Genomic DNA, 22,162 nt, shown 5'->3' on the forward strand with positions numbered 1-22,162 from the left:
AGTTATTTGAAAAAATACAGGGTGTTGCATTTGAAATAACAAAGTTTTTATGTAAAATAAATCCTTAAAGTAGATCACTAATTTTTGGTACCCCTGTATAAATTTAAGGCAACAATAACATTTTTCAGTAAAGTTTATTTCTTTATCTTTAAACTCAGCACAAGAATTAATTCTGAAAAGTAATATACAGGGTGTTGATAATCAATTTTCTTGTAGCATGCATATTTAAACATCTTTAAATATCTCAAAAACCAATGATTTTAAACATATTTAACCCTTATAATAAATGCCTTTTTTGGGGCCTAAGAATCCAAAAATGAAATAAAATACCGGGTGTTCCATAAGAAAAAATATAACTTTGGTATGGATCTTAGTTCTGAGACGCCATGTATATTTCAAAATAATTTTAAATTGTGCACATTGCCTCCCCACATATATTCATAAAATATTTTGTTTCTACATCTTTCCGTTTTCGTATAATCAACCGAGGCGAATGAGGTGCGCCACCCTGTATATGAAATGAAAATAGAAAATCATCAAAAAAAAATTAAAAATTGGTTTAACTGGTGACTGAAGTCGTCTTTACTTGTCTCTGTCTTTATATTCAAAGGGTTTAACATAGATTTAACTCAAGTTTAACACTGAGGTTTAACCTCTGGTTTAACATTTCGTTTAGGATTTAGCGTATTATTGGTTGCATAAATAGCGAAATGTTGGTTGCATAACAGTTGAAGCCCGTAGCCTAATCAGAGATAATACGTGACCTTTATTTCACCTTCAAAAAGGTTAAAAGAGTCGGCCAATTTTGACATTTTCATTTTACACCGGGCGATTTGTGGAGTTGAAAGTGGATAAAAATTAAACCATATTCTACTTTTATATCTGTTTTAAAAAGGTAAGTTTGTTGCTTTTTAATTTGCATTTGCGCTTTTAGATCTTTATCTATATTTTTTTATTAAAATTTAAGCGGTTTTTTAAGTAAATCTATTTACGTAACTTTGCGTAAATCATGTGTTGCTTGTTTAAAGAGTTTTCCGGCTCAAATTAAATTGTATTTATAGTATTGATTCTTCCATGAATTAAATTAAACTGTTGTATTATTATAAAGTAATTAAAATTTAACGTATTTGCATAAATAAAGAAAAGGTCTGTAATGTAGCTACAGTTTTTATTTATCTATGTTGCTACTATTCACACTCTGCTACCTACTTATTATTTTTTACATTTTATGCCATTTTCATATTATTGCTCACAAATAGTTATTCAAAGGAATATACCAAATTCATTTATTTAAAGTTAGAAAGTTATCTAGACTAAAATCAAGACTATCTAGACTAAAATCAATATAACTTTGAATATTGGTAGCTAATCAAGTTGTAGGTATTTTAATAAACTTTAAAATTGTTTGGTTCTCAAGACCTTCTATAAGAACTTTACCGATTTATTATAGAGATGGGATGTAATAATAATATTTACTTTACTGATCTTTCAGCGTTGTTCTCATCATATCTAAGGCGCTTGTTATATTAATATACTTTGGACCAATGCATTTAAAATAATTTACTGAATTACATGAATTGTTTCAGAGTTTCCACTATGCCTATCAAGAGTATCTTTGCCCGAAACATTTTTGATTCCAGAGGTAACCCCACTGTAGAGGTTGATCTTGTAACTGATTTGGGTCTGTTCCGTGCTGCTGTACCATCTGGGGCAAGTACTGGTAAGTTTAATTTTCAAAATAAAATATAATTCGTATCTAAGAAAATTATTTAAAGGTGTTCATGAGGCACTTGAATTACGTGATGGAGACAAATCGCGGTATCATGGAAAAAGTGTCCAGAAAGCCATTGATAATATAAATAAAGTCATTGCCCCAGAACTATTGAAGGCCGGCTTGGAAGTAACACAACAATCTGAAATTGATGAATTTATGATTAAACTTGATGGAACAGAAAACAAGTCAAAGTTTGGTGCTAATGCTATTTTAGGTAAATTGTTATACATTATTACTAATTTCAACAATTATTATTGTTTAAAAATATGGTAATTATTGGGAAAACTGGAAATCGTCAGATTTTCACCAAATTTTGTATACATTCTATTTTGAGGTCGTGGATTACGAATCTGAACTTTTCTCTTAGCGGTCTCTTACCGTTTTTCAGAAAAACGGAAAATTATTTCAACATCGAATTTTTCTTAATTTCTCATATTTTTAAGGTTTTCTAGCACATATTTTGTTAGGTATTAATAATTATTAATTATAATATTAATATATAAAGAATGATGTTATTGCTATTTTCTGTTACTTTTTTAACCAATTCTATGCAGAATAGAGGAAAATTTGCTAAAATAAATTTGTAAACAATCTGAAAATGTTGGGTTATGTGTTTCTGGCATTAAAGCAAAACTTAACCCCCTACGCATAGAGGTTCAAACCAATGCAATCAAAACTCTTCGGCGTAACTTTGTGGATATAGGTAGGTATATTTAATTATTGTCAATCTCATAATAGGTAATTTATTTAAAATCCCTAATCATCCTAAAAAATAGAAGATATGGCAATGTTGTAAATTTTCAAATTTCTAGATTAGGTCTAGAATATATTTGTCTCTTTCATTACATAGGTGAGAGAAAGAAGGATATATCAAATATCAAACTTCCATCTGGTCTCAATTTCCTTTGTTATTTTGTTAAGAAAAGTGTTTTTCAGTAAAATTTTGGACATTTTGCTATCCCCAATCAAGTGTGGCATTTAGATAAACTATAATATAATGAAAATATAGTGAAATTATTACTTTAACGGGCCGAAATAAAGAAAAATTCAATGTTGAAATAATTTTCCGTTTTTCTAAAAAACCGTAAGAGACCGCCAAGAAAAAAGTTCAGATTCGTAATCTACGACCTCAAAATAGCGTGTATACCAATTTTGGTGAAAATCGGACTATTTCCAGTTTTCCCAATAATTACCAAAAATATTTAATAAGTACTATTTTTTTTACATACACTGTTTAGTTGTCTTATAATCTAAATAAACATTTGTATATGTTTTTAAATCATAGGAGTCTCACTGGCTGTTGCCAAGGCTGGTGCTGCTAAAAAAGGAGTTCCCCTGTATAAACATCTTGCTGCATTGGCTGGAAATGACAATATCATTTTACCTGTTCCTGCTTTTAATGTAATTAATGGAGGATCCCATGCTGGAAACAAATTAGCCATGCAGGTAAATTAATTTTACAATCCTTACATTGAAATCTGTTTTGTATATTTTTATTTTTATTTAATTGGTTATTAACTGATTTTGAACTGAAGTTACTATTAAACAATCTACTGAGTAAAAATGTATAGCAGTTTGCTTATTCAGTATGAAAATACAGGGTGGCGCACCTTATTCGTCTCAGTTATACGAAAACGGAAAGATGTAGAAATAAAATTTTATATGGGTATTATGTGGAGAGGCAATGTGCATAATTACCAAAGTTACATTTTTTCTTATGGAATACCTGATATTTTATTTTATTTTTGGATTCATGTATAAAATAAGGCATTTATTATAAGGATTTAATGTGTTTAAAAACTTTGGTTTTTGAGATATTTAAATATGCATGCTATAATGAAAAATGTTTGCCAAGACCCTGTACATTACTTTTCAAAATTAATTCTTGTGCTGACTATTAAGCCAGAGAAATAAACTTTACTAAAAAAATTTGATTGCTTCTTTAAATAAGGGAGTCAAAAATTGCTGGTTTATTTTAAATATTTATTTTAAATAAAAACTTCGTAATTTCAAATGCAACGTTATGTATTTTTTAAAATCAATCAATAAAATGGCAATCAAGATGGCTGGTGTTGCCATAGCAATTTTCTAGTGACAGTTAGTAGCTATTTTTAAAATCTACATTATTGTATGGACTTTAAATTTATGTCAGTTTACTTTAATTTACATACAATAGTTTAATAAGTAAGTATTTATTATTTTATCAAGAAAAACGAAGAAGTAGTTCTTTGATTTATATTATGATGACTTGTAGATATATTGGATTTTCTATAAAAGAACCAATCAAGGCAAATTCATTTTCTTCACTTCCAATGATAGGTTTCTGCCTATTAGGTTTTTGATATACCACACTATCAGCTCTGCGAAATAGGAAAAGTAGTTTTTCAAAGGAAAGGTTGTCAAGAAAATTCCTATTTGGATATCTTTGAGCATAAACCCTTCAGGCCAACAAGCAATTTTCCTCACAAAATAAAATCACTAGTAACATTCAATTCCTTCCACCAGCACATACTTCTTCATTTTTCTTGATAAAATAATAGATACTTACTTATTAAACTATTGTAGGTACATAAATTAAATAAAAGTAGAGTGTTATAAATTTAAATAAAGTCCATAAACTAATGTCGATTTTGCAAATAGCTACTAAGTGTCACTAGAAAATTGCCATGGCGATACCAGCCATCTTGATTACCATTTTATTGAAAAATCGCTTTTTATTAAAAATCTAAGCCAGATAGGTATAGGAAACACTAATATAGTTTGAAAGAGCATTTAAATCTGCTTCGACTTATTTAAAAAAATACATAGTTTTGCATTTGAAATTACGAAGTTTTTATGTAAAATAAATATTTAAAATAGACCAGCAATGTTTGATACCCCTGTGTACATTTAAGAAAGCAATCAATTTTTTTAGTTTATTTTTCTGGCTTAGTCAGCACAAGAATTAATTCTGAAAAGTAATGGGGTGTAAAGTAGGGTGTTGACAAACTTTTTTTATTATAGCATACATATTTAAATATCTTTAGATATCTGAAAAACCAAAGCCTTTAAACATATTAGACCCTTATGATAAATGTCTTATTTTATATTCAAGAATTCAAAAATAAAATAAAATACCAAGTGTTCCATAAAAATGTAACTTTAGTATGGATATTAGTTCTTATACACCCTGTACATTTCAAAGTAATTTTAAATTATGCACATTGTCTTCCCACATATACCCATAAAATATTTTGTTTCTACATCTTTCCGTTTTTGCATAATTAACTGTATACTAGGATGGGTCGAAAAATCGAAGTTTTGAAAATCGTTTTGGAATACTGCGCAAAAGTTGCCAATTGGTATTAGAAAACTAATATCTATTTATAGTTTTTCAATTTTTTTTTCATCTTCTGCCCTCTACCGGGCTTTAAAAAAAGTAAAAAATACAAAAATATAAAATTTTGATTTTTAACCAAAATTTCAGGTAATAAGTAACTTTTGTAATTAGAAATAATATATCTTATTGAAATATGACATTTTAACCCCCTTAGTGTACCCTATGTACCAAGGTCAAACAATTTTTTTATAAATATCCAAATATTTACACACTTTACCAAAGAGTTATAAATGTGTCGAGCAGAGCACTTAGAGCCGTTTTTCGCTTGTTTAACAATATTTTGTGTATTCAGTATTATTAAACAACGCAGAACTCATCACGGGGAGGTAACTGCTCGGCGAATTCCATCCCACCCTCCCTCATCCATTTATTTTTTCTCACTTATTGATTGTAGTCTTTTTTTGACTCAAATTGTGTCATAAGCTTGCGCGAATCTATTTTTGTCTTTATAAAACTGTCTCTTTTTTGTATGCCAACAACTGATAAAGATGCTTCGTTTACTGATTAAGATGCTTCGTTGTATGCCTACAACTGATAAAGATGCTAAGTTTTACGCATCTCTCTACTGATTGAGTGTGACAGGGAAATGCAGCGATGTCGATGATTGTTTCAGAAGAACTAAAAATCATATTTTTCAAATCATCTACTTCCAAAGTTTGAAGCAATGGGGGACAAGTTATTTCATTTTTTTGCTAATCAATTAGATCAACAGTCATCTGCGTCAAAATTAATTTGTGGTATGATAAAAGGTCGGATATTGTGTGAACGATTGTCTTGAGTTTTTGCATTTAGAATGCGGAGAACTGCAAGCTCTCTTATATGGGGGCGAGTGTCATGCAGCATACATATCAGAAGATTTTCTGGATGGACCAAATAGGCATTTCTTTGTATTACAGGGTCTATAACATAACATTTTTTAAATCTTGCTCTAGGTATCGGCTGCGTTTTATTGTTTTTAAAACATGTTTGGCACCATTTATACATGAAGAGTTGCATTTAATTTGAAACCATAAAGGAGCATAAACCTTGACAATAAATTTAGACAGTTCCTTTAATTGTAATGTTCGATTTTCGGTACTAACATAAAGACGTAAGGTGCGATTAGCCAAAGTTAGCCATCGAGAATGACTTAACTTTCCTGAGCTTCGGTTTAATAAATCTACGGAGCACTCACCTGTAGAAACAGCAACACAAATTTCATACAGGTATTTCTGAACGGCACTTAAGTCCAGAAAATCCACGTCTGGTAAATCACAGTCAATAATGGTATAGTTCACAACTGGCATATTTTCGCACTGTTGTATTTGATCTCCTATAGTTCCCGCAAAAGCTCTTGGACCTAGGGTTTAATCGTCAAGCTTTTCAAAAAGATGCCTAAGAGGTAACTCATTAGCTTGAAGCTGGCAGATCAATCTTTGTAAAAGGCGTCCTAATTTTAATTCTAATTGAGAAATTGCACCATTTTTTTCCTGTATTCACCACGGTTCCATCACATCCTACTGCTACTAGTTCTTCTAGGTCATATTCAGTACTTTCTAAGAAGTTAACAAATGCTTAGAGCCGATCCAGAACTGGCAACTCTGCGACCCAAAAATATAGAACCCGGCTCGTGTACTAAAAAAATATGTTCTTCAAGTACAGTTCCTCTGTGGGACTTGCCTTCAATATTTTCAATAACATAGATTTTATCTTTCCTTCCTTCAAAATAAATGACCTTCAAAGTTTCCGAGGAGTTTTGCTTAAAACTGTGGCAGAAGTTGTGATTTTATCAAAAAGTGGTAATATTACTTTTTTATTATTATAACCAAATATAACTTTTGGTAGGTATTCCAGATCGACTATTAAGAAAAAATGTCTTTTTTTTCAATTTTTAACAGCCGGTAGATGGCAAAAGACGTGATTTAATAAAAACAAATTAAATAAAGTTTTTTTATCAACAATACTAAATGTAACTTTTGATAGGTATTCCAAATCGATTTTTCAAAATAAAAAAAATTTCATTTTTTAAGGGCTGGTAGAGGGCAGAAGATGTGATTTTATTAAAAAGTTGTAGTAACACTTTTTTATCAACATTACCACAGGCAACTTTTCGTAGGTATTCCAAGTCGATGTTTTAAAAATTTAAAAATTTTGAGATTTACGATCCACCCTACTGTATACCCTGTATATTAAGGCCAACTCGTATATCTGCTATTCTGATTATATTATAAGCCCGAAAGTTTGTTTGGATGTATGGGCGTATAGCGTATACATTTTTTGTTATTCCTTCACGCATAAACTACTGAATAGATTTTAATGAAACTTAACTATAATTATTTACAGGAATTCATGATTCTTCCCACTGGAGCTTCTAACTTTACCGAAGCAATGCGTATGGGTAGCGAAGTGTATCATCACTTAAAGAAGGTTATCAATGACAAATTTGGTCTTGATGCAACAGCTGTTGGAGATGAAGGTACTCTTCATTGTGTTTTTTTTTACATTGTTACATATATAAAACTTCATTTGTAGGTGGCTTTGCTCCAAACATCTTGAACAACAAGGATGCCTTAGATTTAATCAACGAAGCTATTGCTAAAGCCGGTTACACTGGAAAAATTGACATTGGAATGGATGTTGCAGCTTCAGAGTTCTACAGAGACGGTAAAATACTTAATTACAAATTTTCAAGTCAAAAGATTTTATTTTTTACAGTTAATTTAGTAATTAAAAATTAATGTAAAAAATAAAATACTGTATTCATTATTTATTATACAGGGTGTGTTATAATGTCACAACAAGTATTAGTAGTATTAGCATAGTATAAGGAAACTAGTAGATTTACTCCTTGTCAAATCCTTTGTTCTTTTTCTGCCACTTTATATGACCTTGTTCTCGCCTCCCGTGACCACATACGTAGCTGTATAGTTGTGGTCTATTAACTAGGCAAAGTATAGTCGTTGCACTCGCCGTAGTTTCACAGATATGTATTTAGAAAAATATGATCTCCCAATAAAATAAATTGATCATCGAGTAAAAACTTGCTTGAAAACAGAATGTTTTCACATTTCGTGTAGGTAACAATTCTTCTGTATCTGAAAATCTTCTGATGGGAAGAAATGCGGAAAATGTGTATAATGACATATTTTTTATATTATTATCTATTTCAGAGATTTTCTACAATTTTTTTTATTTAAAACAAGTTTAATTTTCTGTAGATAACTGGATTCTATTTAAAGCACACTGCGATGTTGCCATTCTATTGATATGAAAAGTAGTAAAAAACTAGAGTGAATATAACTTTATTAATACTTAGCTATGTTTTCTTAAATATGAAGGATACCAGAATAAATTCGTGTAGAAAAATTTACTTTATCAGGGTATTTTTTATGGCGTCACCAAAATCGTAATATTTAAAATGTTGTATCTCATTTTTTTACATGCAACACCTAGTATATTATTTTTCTTTCAGATGTCGAATTAAAAAGTGAACATTTTTTGTATTTAAAGTGTTCTTAAATTTTTAGACGTTTTGCAAATGTTTTCTGTATTTCATTACGTATGGGATTTTCAACGATAAAATATCAGACAAAGATCATATTAGGTGGCTTTGATAAAAATTTACTGTTGAAAGAGCTATATGTAATATAATACTGCGAATATCTGCGAAACCGTTAAAAATTTAGAGAAACATTTTAAATAAAAAAATGTTCACTTTTTAATTCTGCATCTGACCGAAAAATAATATACAGAATGTTGCATTTAAAAAAATTGAGATATACCATTTTAAATATTCCGATTTTAGTGACGCTATCGCCATAAAAAATACCCTATATAGAATAATGTATATAGAATGATGTAAAATAACTTTACCATAACTTTTTTGTGACACCCTGAAACAATGTTATACACCGTGAAACATATGAATAAAACTGTTTTCACATCTTCGACAAGAACGACGATATTGGACTTACTCGCAATAATGGGCCACCCTGTATATTTTCGGTGGTTTAAAGCTAGGTGTGGCACTTTCCTTCCCTCAAATATAAACTCAATATTTTGTCTATAATATTTTGAATATTGTTATATTACGACCACTTATAATAAAAAATAAATAAAAAAAAACATAAAAAAATACAGTCCACTCAATTTATAATAGATTATGCAATTATAAAATTCTTTCATTTAAAAAATATGAATAATTTGCGGAGACTTTAGATGTACAAAATATTTACTCTAAAATTATTTCAAAAACCAATCTATATAAATTATCTCGTAAGTTATTATTGGAATGAAAAATTTTATGGCAATCCCTGACCAAAGAATATTTTCATGCGCATATTTTGAGACAACCTGTATATCTAAAAACTATTTCTAAGATTTGCTCACATGCTAAAAAAAATAATAACATTTAATTAATTACATAATATCTCAGCTTCTAAAATAAACAAATATAATTAAATGTTTATTGATAATTACTATCAGCTTGCCGATTTACATCCGATGGAAATCTAAAAAAACTCAAAGAACAATTTTTTGAATTATTGCTACAATTAATAGTAGCACACAGTAAGGCACTCATTTTTTGTCAATCCGTCTCTGTGCTGGGACGCAACGCTCGAACCTCGCAGCTCGACGGACGGAATTCAACTGAAACGCTTTGCAAGCTGCCGATATTCGACATCTTGCAAAAACTGGCAGAAAATATTTGCGAGAGTGCAACTACTCTTTTCCTTAAACTATGGTATTAGTACAAGTTGTCAGTAAAAATGTAAGCTGTATACACTTTTTTTCAACATCCCAAATATAAAATTTGTTGCAAACTTTTGGGCACACCCTGTAGCATTATTTAACATATAATTATTATGATGAAGAATATTTATTATAGTGAATTATTTTAGGATCATATGATTTGGACTTCAAAAACCCACAATCTGACAAAAGCAAATGGTTAAGTCCTGACAAGCTCTTGGGACTCTACCAAGAATTCGTTAAAGACTTCCCCATTGTTTCTATTGAAGATCCCTTCGATCAAGATGACTGGAATGCATGGGCAGCCATTACAGCTGCCACCAACATTCAGGTGTGTATAACTATAGGATTAAAAACCTTTTAGAAAATTGAATTTTAGAGTATTAAATTTTGATAAATAATTAGTATTTGATGGTACTATACGTTTATATGGTTGTTTTAGATTGTTGGTGACGATTTAACTGTTACAAACCCCAAACGTATCCAAACGGCTGTTGAGAAGAAAGCCTGCAATTGTTTATTATTGAAGGTCAACCAAATTGGAACAGTCACTGAATCTATTAAAGCCCATTTGTTAGCTAAACAAAATGGTTGGGGTACTATGGTGTCCCACAGGTGAGTAAAGTTTATTATATTTGCTGATAAATAGTCAGAAAAAGTGTTAATTTTTAGAGTTTTTTTATTTTTAAATAAGGGAATATAAATCAAGAGTAAAATATTTTATTTTCCAGAATCTTTAACATTTTAATTATACAGGGTGAGTCTTAAATAAGTGCAAATATTTTCAGAGCTGGTAGATCTCGATAAAAGAAACATTTTCTCTTTACCATTTTTCAAATAAGTCCAAAATAACCGAGTTATTTAAGTTTGAAAATTTAAAAAAAAAATTTTTTTAATTTTGAGAGCCACCGGATTTGTAATATCAGAGATTAAAAAAAAATACCGTGGGAAAATTTGCGCTGAACAGGCAGTTCTAAAAAGTTTTCGAAAAATATACAGGGAAATTTAAAATAAAATGGAAGATGCAATCTTTTTTTTTACAAAAAAAAACTCATAGACGTGTTCCTTAGGTCGCAATATACCACCCCTGAAAATATTTGCACTTATTTTAGACTCACCCTGTATTTTGATATTCAAAATATCAAGTTATCGTAAACTCGATATATTTGGTCTCATAACAAAGATTTAATATCGATCGTTTAAGGCCACCGCAAATTCTATTTTTGTGACTAATATTGCTGTTTTAATTGTTAATATTTTTACATTCTGACTTGTGGTTAAAATACACGTAAAAATCTATAAAACCCCTAAAAATCGACTTGTGAAATATGTCATACACGGCTATGTGCTGTTTATAAGAGAAGTTTTGGATGGAAAATATGTTTAAGCCACATATGTTAACAGAGTCTTTCAGTTCATACAATATCGAAAACTTGTTGAAAGTAAACTTGAAAGGAGAATTTTATTCTTGCCTATGAACCTAGCTTATTACATAATATGTGTCTATTTAATCTAGGGTGGTGTAATACACACAGGGCGTTTCAAAAAACATGTGCCATCTCTCGTGGAGGGATTCCTCATGTAAAAATAACATTTATTTTTTTATATTAACATAAGTCTCTAAGATTCTGCTTTGTTTCGTAGCTAGGGGGTTAAAGTTATTATTAGTATTAAAAAGCGGTCGCCAGATTCACCAGGGACGTGAATATGGGTTATCATTATATTTGAATAATATATTTTTCTAAAAAACCAGTGCGCCACCGCCTTTCTCTTGTTAGCAAAATTTTATAGGCTTTTAATGCCGATTAAAAGTTGTATCTTGATATTTTGTTGACTGCTATTTCCTTGATGAAATAAACACAATTTTATTATTAATCACAATTAATTAAATTAAAATAAAAATTAAATTAATAAATTATTTATTTAATCTGTTTTATTATTAAATTTTATAAAAATTTATAACACTGATGTTAAGGGCGACTTACAGCAAATTCAAGAAAAAAATAATGGTATTTAAGATTAGAATTACAAAAAACCTCTTTTTTAAAGTTTTAACATCCTGTAGCTTTAACTATTATTTCCGCATCCATGTTTATATCTCAAAAACTGCGACTTTGACTGATTTTGATGTTACAAATTTTGTTGCAAATATTATTCCTTCAAATCAAGTCTTCTTTCAAATCTTAAATTGAAAACCGCGTTTCGCTAGCTACTGTAATTTTGGAGTTACGATTTTTTTAAATTTTTAACTCCCTCCCATACCCCCTTACCAACACCCCATCCCCACCAAAAACTAATGGCCAGATTCTCGGCGGTTTTTGAGTTATCGTGTTACAGACGGACAGACAGACAGACACCATGAAAATATTTTGTATTTAGGTCATTCATGATCCAAATAACTCATTTTGGGTGAAATTAAAAAAACTTTTTTGCCGATCTTAATAGCCTACCCTATCTATACAGGGTGGCGCACCTCATTCGCCTCGGTTGATTATACGAAAACGGAAAGATATAGAAACAAAATATTTTATGGATATATGTGGGGAGGCAATGTGCACAATTTAAAATTATTTTGAAATATACCGGGTGTCTCTGAACTAAGATCCATACCAAAGTTATATTTTTTCTTATGGAACACCTGTATTTTATTTCATAGGGGTTAAATATGTTTAAATTCTTTGGTTTTTGAGATATTTAAAGATATTTAAATAAGCATGCTACAAAAGAATGGATTATTAACACCCTGTACATTACTTTTCAGAATTAATTCTTGTGCTGAGTTTAAAGGTAAAGAAATAAAGTTTACTGAAAAATATTATTGCTTGCTTAAATTTATACAGGGGTACCAAAAATTGGTGATTTATTTTAAGGATTTTTTTACATAAAAACTTTGTTATTTCAAATGCAACGCCTTGTATTTTTTTAAATAAATCGAAGCAGATTCAAATGCTCTTTCAAACTATATTAGGGTTTCCTATACCTATCTAGCTCAGATTTTGATTCAACTTTTGAATCAAACCAAACCAAACCAAACCAAAGTTATATTTTTTCTTATGGAACACCCGTATTTTATTTCATAGGGGTTAAATATGTTTAAATTCTTTGGTTTTTGAGATATTTAAAGATATTTAAATAAGCATGCTACAAAAGAATGGATTATTAACACCCTGTACATTACTTTTCAAATTAATTCTTGTGCTGAGTTTAAAGGTAAAGAAATAAAGTTTACTGAAAAATATTATTGCTTGCTTAAATTTATACAGGGGTACCAAAATTGGTGATTTATTTTAAGGATTTTTTTACATAAAAACTTTGTTATTTCAAATGCAACGCCTTGTATTTTTTTAAATAAATCGAAGCAGATTCAAATGCTCTTTCAAACTATATTAGGGTTTCCTATACCTATCTATCTCAGATTTTGAATAAAAAGCTATTTTTAAATAGAATGGCAATCAAGATGGCTGGTATCGCCATGGCAATTTTCTAGTGACAGTTAGTAACTATTTTCAAAATAATTATTTAAAATCTGAGATAGATAGGTATAGGAAACCCTAATATAGTTTAAAAGAGCATTTGAATCTGCCTCAATTTATTTAAAAAAATACAGTGTGTTGCATTTGAAATAACAAAGTTTTTATGTAAAATAAATCCGTAAAATAGATCACTAATTTTGGCACCTATGTATAAATTAAAGGAAACAAATAACATTTTTCAGTAAAGTTTATTCTTTACCTTTTAAACTCAGCACAAGAATTAATTCTGAAAAGTAATGTACAGGGTGTTGATAATCAATTCTCTTATAGCATGCATATTTAAATATCTCAAACACCAATGATTTTAAACATATTTAACCCCTATAATAAATGCCTTTTTTTGGGTCCAAGAATCCAAAAATGAAATAAAATACCACGTTCCATAAGAAAAAATATAACTTTGGTATGGATCTTAGTTCTGAAACACCCTGTATATTTCAAAATAATTTTAAATTGTGCACATTGTCTTCCCACATACAGGGTGAGTTTCCTACGATGTTCTCTATGGGTATCTTGGAAACTACTGGAGACAGAGAATCGGTTAAATGGGGAAAGAATTGCAGTTTTGTGGGGTCATATATATGCGCCTTTCAGATTTATCATTTTTTATTTTCAGAATATCTCAAACACCAATGATTTTAAACATATTTAACCCCTATAATAAATGCCTTTTTTTGGGTCCAAGAATCCAAAAATGAAATAAAATACCGGGTGTTCCATAAGAAAAAATATAACTTTGGTATGAATGTTAGTTCTGAGACACCATGTATAATTCAAAATAATTTTAAATTGTGCACATTGCCTCCCCACATATATCCATAAAATATTTTGTTTCTACATCTTTCCGTTTTCGTATAATCAACCGAGGCGAATGAGGTGCGCCACCCTGTATACAGGGTGATTCCTGTAAGTCGGTTATGCTTTCGGGGACTGATAGGGGACGTTGAAATATTAATTTTTATATAGCACACTATGGGTCGGAAATGCCTCTTACGCAAGATACAGGGTGTTAAAGTTTTTGAAAAATTAAAGATATTCTTTAATAGTTCCTCAACAGTTGAAGGTAACGTTATAAAATGTTATTGTAGGAGTCTACCTAACAGAGACACTTTAAATGTATAAAAAAGAAGTTTTAGTTTAAACCAGTGGCGTAGATGTGATAAGCATCAGGTAGTGTTTTCAAAGAAAATAGTACGCCACTGATATAAAATAAAAAATTTTAGAGTTTTTTTATTTACTTGGTTTATTTCCAAGAAAAAATGTCTCTTGCAACTTTCTCCTATCTAACACCGTTTTGTCACAATTTAAAAATATTTTTTTTAATGCGAACCTTAAATACAGCGAATTATTATAACTAAAGGGCAGAAACACATGTGCATCGTTAGCTCCCTGGATCACATGTGAAAAATTATTTAAATAGGCCAAGGTTAGAGTTACAATATAGTATTTTTTACTATTAGCTCCTTAAAAAAATTTAAAAAATTATAAATTTAAACTACAAATTTTTTTTATTGTTTATAATAAAATTCTTAGTTTTAAGGTAGTTATAATAATTCGCATATTTAAGGTTCTCATTAAAAATTATTTATTTTTAAATTATTGTGACAAAATGGAGTTAGATAGAAGAAAGTTGCAAGAGACATTTTTTCTTGGAAATAAACCAACTAAATTAAAAAAACTCTGAAATTTTTATTTTTTATCAGTGACGTACTTTTTTGAAAAAATTACCCGATGCGTGATGCGTATCACATCTACGCCACTGGTTGATACTAAAACCTCTTCTTTTTACATTTAAAGTGTCTCTGTTAGGTAGATTCCTATAATAAAATTTTATAACGATACCTTCAACTGTTAAAAACTATTAAAGAATATCTTTAATTTTTCAAAAACTTTAACACCGTATCTTGCGTAAGAGGCATTTCCGACCCATAGTGTACTACACCAAAATTAATATTTCGACGTCCCCTATCATTCCCCGAAAGCATGACCGACTTACAGGAATCACCCTGTATATATAAAAAAAGGTTGCTATTAATCTTGAATTAAAACAAATTAATACAATTGTGTTTATCTTATCAAGGAGACTGAAATAGACCAAGAGCCATCTTTTAATCGGTACTAAACAGCCTACACAACTGCGCTAACAAGAAGAAAGTCAGTAGCACACAGTTTTTTTTTAGAAAAATATTCCAGCCAGTACCAATATGCACATTAGGGTGTCCGTTATTTCCCTTTGATTTTTTTTGCTGCCGCCCTCTGAAATTTTAGTTTTTGCTCTAAAAAAAATTATCCAACGTAAACAAGCTCTCAATTTTTAATTTAAATCGTGCCGGAATCATGATACTTTTCCCATTTAAATAGCATGGGATTTTCTGACCTTTCGCGTTTAATTTTTTATCTCCAAAGCAAATGAACCTACAGCTTCGACAAAGACATATTCTAAGCCCGTGGTTACACTGGATGCGAGTGCGTGCTTTTTTTTGGTCGTACCTCCTCGGACGTGCACGCAGCAAAAAACAAACAAATAGTATCTACGCAGGTGGTTACATTGCATCGGAGTTTGCGCGTCCGTGCACGTACGTCAATTTTCGTTGGTCGGATGGAAAAAAAGTGGTTTGTTTTTTTTAATACGTGTATGCCCGAGCGTTCGATTTTTTGTTCTCTGGGTCCAATACATTCCCGAAAAATTTGAATATTTTTGAATACCAGGTTTATATTTTTATTTAGGATATATTAATGTTGATGGAAGCATTCTAAAATATTCAAAAATTGACCGGTTGGTGTCTTAATTCACCAAATGCTTTACATATTCATTTTTTCTCCTCTTGTATACAGGGTTGTTCACCACATACGACACGGAGTATTGTAGCTAAACGAATAGATTTTTACAAATTGTAAGGTGTTTTGGGTTCGTTGAAGGACTATTAGAGCTACAATTTAAAAATATTTTACATGATACAGAGTTCCCAAATAAATAAAAAATATCAAAGATGTATTTTTTTAAATGGAACACCCTGTATATTATTACATTTTTAGTTTCTATGATTAAAATAAAGGTAAATTTGATTAAGGTTTATTACCCTTAAACCTTACCGTTTTTTAAATATTTTCAATTTTGTGAAATTGCGGTAAAAATTTTAAGGCTTCATTTCTCCAAGGGTATCAAAGTTTTTAATACTAGATATTTACTGAAGTTTAATTATTGATCAGTTATTGTGTTGCAATAATAAAAATAATACTACCTCATACAGAGTGTCTAAAAATTTATTTTAAATAATTTCCAGCTTTAAATGGCAGTAACTTGTTTAATTTAAATAGAACACCCTGTATGTTTTAGGAGAATCAGATGCACAATTTAATTGTTCATCAAATTGTGTTATACCGTTTTTTCCTATCCCTTCAAGTTTTCGTAGAAAATGCATTTTCTTATAATTTAGGCCTCATTTATCAAAATACCCATGGACCATTGACATTTTAGATTGTTTTTAAAGCAACAAATGTACAGGTGCTAAAAACGATAATATACCAGTATTGGTATACAAAAATAAAACTATTTATATCTTTATAAAAGAGAAACATTAATTAAATATACCGCCATTATTTCCGCCAAAATATTAATTAATTACATATTTAATTGTATTAGTTAATAAATTATTCTAAATAAATGTGGATTTGGAATCAGAAATCAATATAATAATAAGTTATGAAAATGAACGTCTCTGTTGTTATAAATAAGCATCCGTCAAAAAATGAAATAACATTTTTAAGGTGTTACTTTTTACCAGGCTGTCTAATGCACATACAAAATTAAGGTTTTTAGTATTTGGAGCAATTATTATTAATCAACGCAAACAGTCAATTAATGTAGTTGAATACTGGAATCATATTATTTTGTTCTCTTTTACAAATATTTAAACATTTTTTTATTTTTTAATAACATAAACGAACTATATCGACAATATTAGTATCTGTACCATTTAAAAATTTGTTACATGTATAAAAATAATCAAAAATGTCAATATTCCATGGGTATATTAATGATTTTTGAGGTCTAAATTATAAGAAAATGCGTTTTCTACGAAAACCTGAAGACATAGGTAAAATATGATACAATATAATTTGATAGACAATTAAATTGTGCATCTGATTCTTGTAAAATATACAGGGTGTTCCATTTAAATTAAACAAGTTATTGCCGTTTATAGCTAATTATTATTTAAAGTAAAATTTTAGACACTCTGTATAAGGTAGTATAATTTTTATTAATAAAACACAAAATTTAGTAAATAGACAATATCACTACAATATTTGGTTTTAAAAACTTAAATACGACTGGAGAAATAAAGCATTAAAATTATTATTGTATTTTGACAAAAACCTAAATATTTCAAAGGGTAAGATTAAAATTCGGTAAACCTTAATCAAATTTACCTTTATTTTAATCGTAGAAACTAAAAATGTAATAATATACAGGTGTTCCATTTAAAAAATACAACTTTGATATTTTTTATTTATTTGGGCTACTCTGTATCTTGTAAAAGTATTTTTAAATTGTAGCTCTAATAGTCCTTCAATGAACCCAAAACGTACAATTTGCAAAATCTAAGAGTTTAGCTTACAATACTCCGCGTCGTATGTGGTGAACAACCCTGTATAAATCATTTACCCAACATTTTCTTCGTTTCATAAGTAGTTATTTTAACATTATATCCTCAACAACATCAAAATAGTGGCGTCCGTTTTGACAAACTCGACACACAGAACACCATGAACGCGCATCTAATGTAACCACTAAAATAAAATAGTCGTGCGACTAAATTTCGTCAGAGCACGCACGTATAAAAATCGCACGGGCTCGCGTCCAATGTAACCGCGGGCTAATACAAAATTACGCTCTACAAAAAAGGTCTCTTTGGTTTTTAGCCGACCATACCAATAGGTATGGTATAGTAAACGCCACGAATGTTTGGGAGTGATTTATCGGTCGCTACCATGTGAACTAATCTGTTCAAGGTCACATGAAACTTAATTCCAGTGCCGTGGTGTTTCAAGTCATTATAATAATCAATATATAATCTGTTGTAATTTGTTGTTTTAACTGTCGAAGTCTTGTCAAAACATATATTTGGTTATAAATATAAAATGGAATGCCCCATTGGTCGCACTGCAAGCACACCAATGGACTGACGCACAAAAACGAATCAATCAAAGAAACGCGATATAGTATCGTCTTTGTGAATCACGCTAACATTTTAGAATAAGTAGGAGGAGCGCAGGCAGATGATTAGACCGGGCCTTTAAAAACCTACGTCTGCGGTAAAAACGTACGTTTTTAATGTAAAAATGATAGCGCGCGTGTCGATTCTAACTTCATCAAGCGATGAATCACTCCCAAACATTCGTGGCGTTTACTATAGGCTATTAAGATCGGCAAAAAAAAAGTTTTTTTAATTTCACTCAAAATGAGTTATTTGGGTCATAAATGACCTAAATCAGGGTTGGCATGATTTAAATCATGATTTAAATCGTGATTTAAATCAAGTGATTTTTTTAATTTTAATCATGTGATTTAAATCAAAAAATTAATTTTATTGAAACTTTATAATAAATCAAAAAATAACTGTAAAAGTTATAAAAATTTATCCTAGAGAACTATCAAAAATATTTCTATAACAGATAATAAATCGAAAAATAATTGTAAATTTTATAAAACTATATAAAAATATCTATTCATCAATTTAAATGTTAAACCGATTTTTGAAGTAATTTCGTGTGAATCCATAAGACCGCTAAAAGCAGGAATTTATTTTAAAATTTATTTATAAGTGACAAAAATTCGCTTTTCGAATACATATCATTCGTCGACTAGTGCAGAACTAGGTTCTTCTGATATAGAGACTATATCTTCGTTCCCGAAAATCTATAATCGTTGTCAGAAAATATGTTGTTTTTTTTTTTGAAACGTTGGTAGGTATCCAAATTCTTACAGACATTTTGATTTGCAGTAAGTACTTTACACTTTGACATTAGATAATACTATTTTCATTCTCGACTTAAGACTATTTCCGAACAATAATGTAGTGTTTCATTAAGAGTAGAAACTATACTTTTTTTGACGATGCTGTACATTTGAAGGACCATCGTAAAGCTATACCATCGTAAGCTTTTCCGACGTTACAAGGAGGCACAAAAAGTACATTTTTACTCCGAATAAAACATTATTTTTTTAAAACATTACAAATAATTTTTTAATCAATTTCAAACGTTGCAAATAATACAAATAGTAATCGAGAAACGATTTGTACACTCTTTGAATTTGACACCTAATATCAGTTTAATAATATATTTTTGTACTTTGGTGCTTAGGCGTAACAGTACTTTACTTTTATGCCTATAGTCGTTAAAATGACAAAAATTAATACTTTTGAGACGTTTGAAAAAAAAAAAAAAAAAAAAAATACTTTTGATTTGAAGCGAGCGACTTTTTTGCGGAATATATTGGTGACCGATGTGGAAAAATGACACGCCCCGTAGAATTGTTAATGTTATCGGTATCACTCAGAGTTATTAAGATTTAGCCATTTAGGATAGGACTTTAATTGGAAATAAGTCCTAGTCATTTAGAAATCCGATTTAAATATTGTTTTGAATTAAAATCAAAAAAATCCGATTTAAATAAAAAAAATCTGATTTTTTATTTTTTAAAAATCATGATTTTTCCAACCCTGACCTAAATACAAAATATTTTCATGGTGTCTGTCTGTCTGTCAACAGGTAATCCGATTTTTTGGCACAAAAATACTGTGGCACCCGATAATCTGGCCATTAGTTTTTGGTGGGGGTGGGGTGTTGGTAAGGGGGTATGGGTGGGGGTTAAAAATTTTAAAAAATCGTAACTCCAAAATTACAGTATCTAGCGAACCACGGTTTTCAATTTAAGATTACGAATAATATTTGCAACAAAATTTGTAATAACATCAAAATCAAAGTCGCAGTTTTTGAGATAAAAAAAATTGGAAAAATTCCTTTACTTTGAAACTAAAAGAACTGCCTACCAACTTTTGATTAACATAATTTAGTATGGGCGGCTATGCGTACCTCCCGGCGCCAATTTTTTTCCATAAAAACATACCTTTAAAATTTATTCGCGGTCAAAATTATGTACTAAGCATTCGTAAATATTATTTACGAATACTGAAAGGGCAACGAAACCATAACCTTAAATTATAGTTTTCATCAATTTTATTGATCATAGATGGCGCAATATTAGTTTTCCATATTAAAGTTGGTAAAGAAATATTGTTTTATTGAAAAACGTACGGCTCCAGATCGTTTTTTAGTCAAAATCAAAAGGTGCAATTAGAATTTGCAGTGAATGATAGAAAAATTTGATTATAAACTATGTGCATAACTTTGACCGCGAATAACTTTTAAAAGAATGTTTTTATGGAAAAACAAAGAGACCTTTTTTGTAGAGTGTAACATGTTTTGTGAAACGCCCTGTATATTACACTACCCTAGATTAAATGTACAAGACACATATGTAATAAGCTAGGTTCATAGACAAGAATAAAATTCTTCATTCAAGTGACATTTTCAACAAGTTTTCACTAATATATGAACTACGTAAATAAAAGACGATTTTATTTTGCGATATTCGTTTTCGCATTTCTCAATTCGCTGCTATATGAATCAACCTTTAGGTTTTTTTACAAGTGAAAACACTTTTGATAGTTTTAATTGAAATAAATGTTTATTTTCAGATCTGGAGAAACCGAAGATACATTCATTGCTGATTTGGTGGTGGGTCTCTCCACTGGCCAAATCAAGACTGGAGCCCCATGCAGGTCAGAACGTTTGGCCAAATACAACCAAATTTTGCGCATTGAAGAAGAATTAGGAGCCGGAGCCAAATACGCCGGAAAGTCGTTCAGAAAACCCCAGTAAATAACCCAAGAGAGTAAAACTTTATTGTAGTCTTTTTAAAGTGTCTAATCAGTTGTGCGATGGATTACTGTTAAAGTACTGCCACATTTTCCAAGATATGTGTATTTATTTCCAGATAAAACCCGTAAAATTAAGCACAACTTTATTTCTAAGACTTTAAAAGTTGATATTTTTATTTAATTATTTTCTTTATTCAGTTCAGTTTTTTAAAGTAATATAAGATATTAATGCATTTTATGTATAATGTTAAAAGACAAAATACTTTCAAAATTAAAGATATATTTAAAATTTAAACAAAATGTTGGCTGTATTTAGAGATAGTCTTATGCATTCCCCTGGGAATATAATAAGTTCTATTGTTATGCAATGTTACCGTACTTTTTTGGAATGAGATGTATTTATTCAATTTATTTAAGTAACAAAGTGTATTGTCAAATAAATTCATTGTTTTATTTAATAACAGAAATCTACCTGCTTAAGGATACATGTCACTATATTTGATACCAATTAAACTTTTAGTTACGCAATCGAGGGCGCAATTTTTAAATTCATTATTAATGATAAAAATAAAGATTAACTAGAATTTAAATTTCCCGCTGGAGATTCAGGTGGTAGCTCTGCTGTAAAAAATGTCAAGTTATCACATTTATTTATTTATTACCTGACATTGTCAATAATAGGTCTGTTCACTAAAAAAAATTTGCACTAAAAGCGGTAAAAAATTAATGTTTTAGTATTATAATACCAAAAAAAATAACTGTTTTTTCAAAAAAAAACTCCTTTGACAAAAGAGACTCT

At 29.7% G+C, this 22,162-nt stretch overlaps 1 protein-coding gene across 1 annotated transcript; it reads left to right on the forward strand.

Moving 5' to 3' along the window:
- The first annotated feature begins 768 nt into the window (after window positions 1-768).
- On the forward strand, window positions 769-21,804 carry LOC115878089 (enolase). Its single transcript, XM_030894447.1, has 9 exons — window positions 769-895; window positions 1,587-1,720; window positions 1,776-1,988; window positions 3,060-3,220; window positions 7,476-7,608; window positions 7,665-7,796; window positions 10,034-10,215; window positions 10,327-10,499; window positions 21,181-21,804. Exons 2-9 carry the CDS (start codon window positions 1,597-1,599, stop codon window positions 21,362-21,364), a joined length of 1,302 nt encoding a protein of 433 aa, XP_030750307.1. The 5' UTR covers window positions 769-895; window positions 1,587-1,596; the 3' UTR covers window positions 21,365-21,804.
- Window positions 21,805-22,162: the final 358 nt, after the last annotated feature.

The sequence above is a fragment of the Sitophilus oryzae genome, unplaced genomic scaffold (genome assembly GCF_002938485.1).
Source record: "Sitophilus oryzae breed Bouriz unplaced genomic scaffold, Soryzae_2.0 scaffold_1500_pilon_pilon, whole genome shotgun sequence".
Taxonomy (NCBI): Eukaryota; Metazoa; Arthropoda; class Insecta; order Coleoptera; family Curculionidae; genus Sitophilus; species Sitophilus oryzae.

Coding starts and splice junctions, on each gene's coding strand:
- LOC115878089 (XM_030894447.1), top strand. CDS start 1,597: ATGCCTATCAAGAGTATCTTTGCCCGAAACATTTTTGATTCCAGAGGT. Junction 7,797..10,033: donor TTCAGAGTTCTACAGAGACG/GTAAAATACTTA, acceptor GAATTATTTTAG/GATCATATGATTTGGACTTC. Junction 10,216..10,326: donor CAGCTGCCACCAACATTCAG/GTGTGTATAACT, acceptor TGGTTGTTTTAG/ATTGTTGGTGACGATTTAAC.